Genomic DNA, 10,008 nt, shown 5'->3' on the forward strand with positions numbered 1-10,008 from the left:
TCACAGCTTATAAATATACATATAAGTAAATACGTACCTACCTATAAATAAGTAAATATGTAGTATTAAAAAAAAAAGTATTGCGACTGGCATTTAAGATAAATTATTGCGTTTGAAATGAACAGGTTAAAACAATGTCGAACATCTCTGTCAATGACTTACGTGCAGAACAAGGCGTACACAGCTTAAATATCTTTCCAAGTAATTTCGCTTTCTGTTGTAGAATATGGAATTTTGATTCACTCGAAGTCTAAAACTTCTACATACACAAATCTTGTATGCACAAAGAATTTTACTGTCATGTTGCAGTTATTGCCTACTCTTAGGCGCATTACAGTTGAATAGCTTTAGAAAATTAATGCAAACGCCGGTGCTAGCATGAATGTGGATAATATAATTCAAAATAACAGTTTTCGATTGGTTTATACCGGCTTTAGGACACGTGTGCTCAGATTGAAGTTGTAGTCAATGCGATAAAACCGCTACACAAAGATGCTTTTCGATGGTGCCGCCAAATATGGATCTAATCCATTTTATAGTCTATTTGTATGCAAATTGTTTATTGAACATTGCACCCGCAACCATCAACTTCAATATCAGTCGAAAATTTTGGCACACTTATCTAAAACAATGCAATAGCTTCAGTATTGCAAAAGAGAACATGATTCCATCGCGAAATTGTATTTTAATGAAAATTTAAAAAAGATATATGTATGTAGTGCAAAAAGTAATTTTTAAGCAAAGAACAAAACCGACTTCAATTCCCATATACAAATTTAAGATTTTCATTAATTTCTTCACGATTAAAAGTAATTAAACATTGGCGTAGAGTATTTTTCTACAGCGTTATTCACGAATATATGTACATTAGACTGCATCACTCCCCATACAAAAAAAAAATCGGTACTGTTTTTCCATTGGAGTTATAAAATCTATTGTAGTTTAAGACGTCCACCAAAATATTTCGGAAAAATATTAAGATTTAAGGAGCTGGACAGACTTGAAAATACCTCCTAAAATAGAGTTTCTTATGAATAAAAATATTTTCTTAAAGAACGTCTTAATATTTTTCCGAAATATTTTGGTGGACGTCTTAAACTACAATAGATTTTATAACTCCAATGGAAAAACAGTACCGATATAATAAATTTCGCAATCCCGACGGAAAACCCGCAACTTTTTTTGGTGATGCAGTCTAATGTACATATGTATATATTAATTTCTTCATGTATATAAAAATTTCAGAATGAATTTCGCGTGTGCCAATAAAAATTGTAAAATTGTAATTTTCCTTTCGCAAATAATCGTCATCTTATAATCAATGTAATTCTTTTCCATTTGGTGGCACACTAGTTTTATTACTCTTGATTGAGTCGTTTCGTTTCTTAAACTTTTAAAATGAAAAATTCGTTACATTTCAAAAATTACAAAATAGCTGGGACAGATATTCTGCATGCTGCCATTCTGTTTAGTTTGGTGGCACATTCTGGAAATTTCACAAATATACTGTATTTAATGCCAACTTTCGTCGCCTCTAATATGAACATTCTGTTTGAAAACTTTCCCAAAAATATTTAAAAAAAAAACCATTATGATTTTTTCGAGTGACAATGGGAAAATGAGTAACTTCGGTACTTTTTTGGCTAAATAAACGTTTTAAAGCTAAAATTGTTCAAATATTTGATTTATGTTTTGTATTTTACTTATTTCTGGAACTCCATTGCTTGAAATATATGCAAGGTGAATGCTTTAGCATTTTTTTCAGGCGAGACAAGGTAGTGGCACCAAAAAAAAAAGAAACAACTCGTGAGATTTGCTCATATAGTACTTATGCTTATTTTTGCAGGCATCTGCGCTGAAAATGAACTTTTGCTGCACTATTTTGAGCGGCCATATTATTGATGGATTTTTATTTTTGTAAATAAAAACGACTCTCTTTATGTTTGTTTCCACAAAATAGATTTATTTTCGTTTATTAAACAATACTCGGACTACACAAAAATTCCACAGATGTATGTATGTATTTTAAATTGCTTGTAAAGCTTTTTAGTTCCTATAAATACACTTAACATTTATGATTAAATATGTCAATAAAAAACACCATTTATAAAAAAGTACCCAGTGGAATACTTCGTAAACTGAACTGGCAATAGATTTTGATTTACTTTCTGTCAGTTCTTCTTCAAGATAGAACTTTATGCAGAACTACCAATTATTGATTTAATTTTTTTATTTTTTTGGAATTAATATGTCGTATTCCTTTTAAGTTGTTGTTGTATATATGTATGTATGTATGTATTTGTCGTTAACAGTAAATATTTAAAAAAATTACATAAAAAATGTCTCCAAAAAGTTACATATTCAGCACATCAATAAAAAGTCATATAATTGCAATTCCGTTAAGCTTACAAAAGCAGCCATTTAAGTTGTTGTTTTTTGTTTTTGTTTTTTTTTTGTTTACATTACTTATATTTGCAGTTACATTTTGTTTGTGATTTTAGCTCTGATTCGCAATTTGATAAAAAAAATTTTATAATTTATAAATTTTCTAAACATGTATATATATACAAAGTATTCAATGCTTATTCTAATGATATATGTTATACACTGTTTATGCCTAACATTTGTTCATTATTTTGCTTTCAATATTTTGTAAAAATTGGCTTTGGGTGAGCATAAATATTTTATTTTTTTTTTGAATTTATGCTCCCCCACAATATGCGTGTCTGCTGTTGCTTATTTAGATATATATTTTTTTGTCAATTATAATCTTTTAACCCACATTCCACACAGCTAGTAAATTTAACCTAAATTTATGCTTAACAAAATTTATACATCACTTTTCGTTTACATACATATACATATAGTTATTATCACCTAGTAAAATAGTGTGTGTGTGTGTATAGAAAAACATCTAGCCAAAGAACTCTCAATACTTAAAAACGATCTAAGCACAAGAAATCATAAAGGCATAGTAGAAAAACAAAAAAAAAAATAATTTAAAGCGTAATCCAATCCGCTTTTCCACACTTATCGTGCCGTTCTCAGCTTCCAGCGCAAGAAGAGATATGCGGAAATTCGCAAAACCACAAAGATAACGACCAGTGCAACAATATCGAGTGTGAAGTTAGCATCGACCATATCCAATTCCTCCAGCGTGGTAAGTGGCGACTTGAAGTGACAGTAGGTCTGGAAGCACTTTAGTTTCTCGCGGCTGTAACCATAAGTGGCCAAAGCGGTGCCCTCGAAACCATAGCGGATGTACGACAGGTAGGTAATCCAGCGCAGATAGATAGGTATCGCGTCGAAGGAAACGAAGAAGCCGGAGAAGAGCAGGAATGGCACAGACATGACGGGCGCCAAGAACACACCATTCTGCACATTCATGGCTGCACCAACAACCAGACCCACCGATTGAGCAACGAATGCGATCATCAAGCAAGCGGCTAAGAACATTGCATATCGGAAGAGTTCCCATGGTTGGGAGGTGAAATAATAGACGATGCTTACGTAGACGACGCAAAATATTGCCTGTAAATAAGAGAAAAAAGGATGGAATTTACCTTTTGGAGGGTACATATTTTTTCAGAGGCCCAACACTTACTTGAAAGGGAAGATCAGCAACCGAAATGGCCAGATAGTAGGATTTGAGCGAGTACCAACGATTAAAGTTCTCTTTAAGCAACACCGGCATCTCAAGAGGGACTGCGGGGGAAAAATGAAATTGATTAGAAGAAAAATGTAAAATTAATGAAATAGAAGAGCGATTGAGCCTACCACCCCAAATCTTGGATGTGGAATAAATTTGGCTTGTTGGCTAGACAAGCTTAAGTATGTCATATATGGTTTGTAGATAATTATTTAGAACGATATTTGCCTCTTAAGTCTAACTAGAGGCTTTAACATCGGTTTATCTTATACTATTCAAATAAGGCGTAGCACTTCCTGATAATAAAACTAATAACGAACATTTAAAGAAGAAAGATCTGAATGCGCACAAAGTGATTTTATTCACACTTTTAGTCGGTTTTAAGTATAGGAATTGGCCGTATTTTCCCCAACCAAGATGTGGTATTTCGGCTGTGTAACCCTGTTTAGATTAACGAACGCTATTATACGTGGTCGATGCCTACAGCAAGGCTAGCTGGCGGGGTTGTTCCGCACCGCATTTTAGATCAAGTTAATTTCCTCCTGTCACCACGGCCTCCAACTCGTACAACTCACCGGCACTAGCAAGCGGGCAATGAGCCCAATCGGATTCAAAGAGCTCACATGAGCAGCAGATAGACTCCCCCGACTTTTGCGGCGGAGATGACGAGCCTCCTGGCAGTGAAGAAGTTTGAAAGATCGGTTAGATTAGCAGTGATTTTCCTGCAAGGCTGTCGATATTAGGTCCCGTTGCCATAATCGTGCAATCATCGGCGTAGCTCACCCTGTTGATTCCAGCTGGCGGCGGAGGGAGTTTTGCCATGTAGAGATTAAGCATTGTCGCCGGGAAACCCCCTGCTTAATTCTACGAGGCTTGGACTTGGCGTTTCGGAATTCGACCGATGATCGTGCCGAATGCTTCCCACAGGTCAAACCGCGACTAGGAACGTCCTATCACTGGGTCGACGTTGGTCCAGACCCGCGCTAATCTGTATTATGATGGCATTTAATGCTGTAGTCGTGCTATGCACTTTGCGGAATCCATGTTGGTGTTCGACTAGTTTCAGAAGCTTCGTTAGGCTAAGGAGGAGTATAGTGCCTCCTTTGACTTTTCCACTGGGGATAGGAGGGAGACTAGCCGGAAAGAGCCTCCTGCGCACGCCTTCTTCCGTGCTTAAAGAGGCGAATGATCCTACCCGTTTTCCACAACTCGAGGATGATCAGGGTGGACAGCCGCCCTCGTGGACACCATCGATGCAGCCAACCACTACTACAAGGCAGGAACACAAACAGCGACATGCACAACAGGACCTATTACCAGCCTGCAGTATAGTGGCCAGACTCCCAAGATACATGAAACTCTTACAATTTAACTGCAACGCATTCTTCAGCAAGATCGAACAGATGACCGTGTCAATAGGCCGTCACAGTATACACTAGACATCGACCGCAGGGATACCACCCATTTGTCAGTGCATAGCTATCCGGTTAGGCGTTGTCGAGTTCAAAATATTCAACACTTACATCTAACCCCTTACACCTGCTGCATTAGGGGTTGTTCCAGCAGCTCAGTTTACCTAACAATAGCTAGCGTGAGAGTAATAAATAGCATAACTTGACAACCTATGTCACCTACAGCTGATCATCTTCCCATAATAATTTCAATTGATAGACCCGGTGACTTTGCTTTCCCAATCCACCAGTCGAATCGCCGTTTTCACCAATCCAATCGAGACGTAGAGCTTCGCAAAGTGGTCCGCCAATTTAGAGATTCGGAAACTGGTAAATCAGCATAAGCGGAAGAAGCAGAAAGAGCACTTGAAGTCCACGTAGCGCGGGGATAGGATGAAAATCACACTCAGTAATAGTTAACACTTCGCCGGGCCTAAATAAATGTGTGCGACATTTTAGCCGGCAGTTCACAATGAATTTTTTGGTGTTGAGGCAAACGTCGAGTGACAGAACCTAGAGCGCCTCTTATTTTCATTAGCAATGAAGTTCAAGTGGCCCCGGAAAGACAAGATCTTCCGAAGTCATTGCTCATGACGGAATATGCATGTTGAAGATAAAACATTTGTGTTCGCCGGGATTAGAGTACGGTAGTAAGATCCTCAGCCTGTCCTGACATGTTGAAATCTGGGAGTGGTCCCACTACTAAACGAGTGACTCTAGACAATAAAGCGGAGTCCTATACATCGCCTAATCTCCTTTCTCTGGTTGTGAAGTCACTTGAAGCCTTGCTACTCTCGTACTACACGTGCAACCTGAACCCCGCTCCCCACCCACAATGCTTTCGTAAAGGGCATCGCACCACCACAATATTTGTGCCATAACTAACTCGCGGACTTAGCCGTAACCGCCCTATGAAAAAACTGTCCTGGTATATTTAGACTTGTCAAACTTGACTTGTTAGACCGCGCTTGCCATTTCGAATTGTCTGAGGGTCGACAGTTGGTATTTTTTTGAGATGAACCACCGGAGCCTATATGAATTGGACATAATAGGGTTCCGCAATAGGACGCCACTTTCCCCGCTAATGTTTAGCTTCTACAACTCCACTGGTCAGCCACTGAAGGGAGTTTGTCTTAACGTTGTACCAACAAGCTGCAAACGACATTCATAAAAAGGCGCAGGCGAAGGGTATTAGCTACTGGGACTGACCCGCGTAACTGTCTCACAATTAAGGTTGAAATATTTTAGCAGACTTGTTAAGATGCCGCACACGAGACCAACCAACACTTTACTTGCCCTCGTAAGGAAATTTAGCTAAAACCTCTCTTCTTGGTCTAGCTATGTACGTCGAAAGAGTCTAACGAATATTGTAATCCTAATATCGAAGTAAAAATTTCCTTTTCCTAGGCCAAAGATATTTAAGATTAAAACCATTTAAAACTAAAAGTGAATGAAAAATTGGGGCTTGCGAACAATAGTGCTATACTTACATGACAGAATCGTTATGGTCATCGAAGTGTACATCAAGAACAACATATTGAAGAACAGGAAACCCAGATTGCTCAAAACTTTAGCACCATCATTGCCAATGTGATAGTAGAGTGCGCCGATAAGAAAGCCAACCAACAAATGAGCAAATAAACGCAAGTACATAAGAGTCTGAAACAAATACGTCAAACATTATTGTACGCCTAAAAGTATGCAATCTCACGCATGTACACTCACCCAATCGCGATAGCTGAAGAGCAACGTACGCCGTAATACAACCCAGAACTGATGGAATTGCGATGTGGGATAACGTTCCGGCGAAGTAATCTCCTCTGACAATAGTGCCGTTGTACAATTATCCGCCTTTTCAACATCAACTATCGCATCACCCTTCTCATTTGTGCTCACGACTGGCACTGCAACAGTACTTGAAGACGCTGCAGCCGCCGATACATTCGAATTCTTCACGATATCATTCACCAGATTGCCATTTAAAATTCCATTGTTGAGCGTTAGATTCTCCTCATATTTACCTCCACTCGCCGTATTCGTCATGGCGTTCTTATCCAACATTGTCTTTAAATTGTGTACTTTTACCAAATCATTTCGCAGTTTTAGTCCCTCGTAATCAGCAACAGTGCGAATATCCTTCTTGCCATTGTCAATGGCATCGACCAGTTTGCGCGTGTGATCGCCATGTTCGCCACAGGCCACCTCGATAACATAACTCGCCGGATTGTGGTAACTGGGGCATTCCAAACCGAGCGTCGAGAGGAATGGCACCAACTGCTTGGTGCTACCCTGATAGACACACTGGCCATCGGATAGCGTATACAGTTGATCGAACATTTCGAAGAGACGTGCCGACGGTTGATGGATGGTACAAATGATGGTGCGTCCGCCAGCGGCCAACATCTTGAGCAAGTGTATGCATTGGAAGCAAGTGGAGCTGTCCAGCCCAGAAGTAGGCTCATCGAAGAACATAATCGGTGGATTGCTGACAAGTTCCAGAGCGATGGAGAGACGTTTCTTTTGGCCGCCAGACAGATTGCGTGTTAGAGTATTGCGGTGTTCGCTCAAGCTAAGTGTAAGTAGAATGTCATCGATCTGAAATGAAGATGGAGAATAGAATGAGTTATGGGAATTGTGTATTTTGAAGTATAGTTAAGTACATATGGGTGTTTGCATCGGAAGGTCTACCGTGAAAAAATGAAACGTTTATATGGTTATGCAAGCAGAAAAATGTTTACGTAAAATGGGCTTGGTAGGTGGCCCCAGGGTCGAGAAATTAAAAAAAAACTGGCTTTATGGTCCGATTTGATTCCAATTTGGCGTAAGTAGTTGAAACATAATAAATCATAGATTCTCAAAAAAGTGACCCTGAATTGGCGCTGAGATCAAAATATAAAGTATATTCGACATAAAATGCATGTTTTATTTGTGTTAAAATTCATTTAAAAGCAATATTAACAAAAATATAGCGATGGAAATTTATGTCACGTGACGCCACGTTACCCCACGTTTCACAATTGTGGCTTCACATGGCTTGTGAAAAAACGCGAGAGAGTACTGCGTTTGTAACGAAGCTGTACTTCGGACAGCTCACTCATTGTTCCTTTATGTCTCGTACCCGTCGATAGCTCGGTAAAGTAGCTGCGGTACTCTTGATCGAGGGTTACTTGAATGAAGTGACTAAGTGGTTCCTGTAAACTCGTCTGGTTCAATAGGAAATATAAGATACCGCACATGCGATTTTTCCCTCAGATCGACTTAACTTCTTGGGCTTGCTTTTAGTTAGGAATTTGTAGTGGAAGTCTAAATTCAGGAAAGAGTAAAGAAAATATCAGAGACTCAATTTTGGTGCAGGCAAAAATTGGTAAGAGATATGGACTGTCGCCTATAATATGCGATTGCGGTCCACGTATGGTGTAATGCGCTGGACAAGATCACGCCAGTCAAAAAGCTGGAGGGATCAGTGGCGAACTTAGGGATGCTGTGGCAAGGGCTGCAGACAGACTAAAGGATACTGGGTGCTTAATTGACTAAGGACCTGGGTACTAAAATAACATTGATCATTAACATTTAGACTGTCGTCAAGCTGCTTTCTCCTACTCTCAACTTCTCTAAAGGGCAGTCAGTTGTTGGAAACAAGCAGAGTTGAACTTTTTCGCAAACGTGTCGGAACTTGATGTAAGGGTCGGTCGAGAGATACACTCTTTTCTTCGCCGTTCTCAAAGTTAGACAATAAATGCCTGACCTCTCTTTCGTGTATTTGTGATTATTTCTTGGTTACATTAATATTTGTGGATACCATGCCAAAATGATATTGCAAAAAACCGCATGCTGCATAAGCTGGTTCGAAGATTTCATTGAGATATGAAAAAGAAGTACCTTTAACTAACCTATGTACTACACTCCCACAGTTGGAACTCAAGTTAGCTCAGCGAGAGCTGGGCGGAGCTCAGGTAACGGCAAAGTTTTCCTGCATTAGGGTGGATCGAGCTCGCGCCAGGGATCTTTCTAGGCTTACAAAGCTCTAAATCTCTATGTTTTTATAGGACAGGACTAAATATTTCACCGGATCTGCGCCGCGATGATGGGCAGGAGTCATAACAGCACCCTCTCTTAAGTTGGCGAACTTTTACGGAGTTGACTATTGCTTTTTTAAAGAGCTTTTCGGAAGTGATAACATATATACATTTATAGCTTAACAGTTGCAGATCAATTCTTAGGCAAGTGGGTCCAAGGCATTTAATGCTGTCTGACTATCCGACATAATAACTCTTTCGCCCATTTGTTATTATACGAAAACATTCTCGAACACATTTTCGTCGGTATACCATACTTGGGACTATTCGCTAATCCTAGACACTATCGCTTCAAAGTAGTCCATTTCAGGAATTCCGACTTTGTAGGGCTTGTTGAATGATAATTTCGGTATCATAATATCTGTGAGCTTGATAGCTGGATCATCCAGGAATGTCGTCAGAATCTCCCAGTGAACCCGAAGATGCCCACTTTTTATGTCGACCACATTGGGCAGCCGTAGGGCGCACCAGCAGGCCTCCTTTACAATCAGAACAAACCCTTGCGGAATGTCTGTACTGACACCAAGGGAATCTGTAGTATGTTTAAGGTGGCACCCGCGCTTTCTTGCTTAATTTTTGGCCACTAGACCAGTGCTGCATATGTAGTAACGAGTCTTACGACACTGTTGAAAGACTAATAGATACGTTAGTTTGGGTAATATTGCCGAAGTTTTACCATCTAGCTTTGACAGGCATAAAACGCCCTTATAGCCTTGCTGATAACATTCGAAAAAGTGGAGCTCCAATTGAACCGCTTATCCAGAGTAACGCCAAGATACTGCGTCTCTCTTGAGAACTTAATTTCTGTCCCTGCCAAGGGGGACTAGTCAAT

At 39.5% G+C, this 10,008-nt stretch overlaps 1 protein-coding gene across 1 annotated transcript; it reads right to left on the reverse strand.

The window, feature by feature from the left end:
• Window positions 1-1,942: 1,942 nt before the first annotated feature.
• On the reverse strand, window positions 1,943-7,707 carry LOC118752676 (ATP-binding cassette sub-family G member 1-like; the record flags this gene model as incomplete). Its single annotated transcript, XM_036487554.1, has 4 exons — window positions 1,943-3,531; window positions 3,605-3,705; window positions 6,591-6,759; window positions 6,826-7,707. Coding segments are annotated over 4 exons (1,653 nt in total), but the record flags the coding sequence as incomplete, so codon positions are not given.
• Between the last annotated feature and the right edge of the window lie 2,301 nt (window positions 7,708-10,008).

The sequence above is a fragment of the Rhagoletis pomonella genome, unplaced genomic scaffold (genome assembly GCF_013731165.1).
Source record: "Rhagoletis pomonella isolate Grant_MI unplaced genomic scaffold, Rhpom_1.0 Rhpom_scaffold_01734, whole genome shotgun sequence".
Lineage (NCBI taxonomy): Eukaryota > Metazoa > Arthropoda > Insecta > Diptera > Tephritidae > Rhagoletis > Rhagoletis pomonella.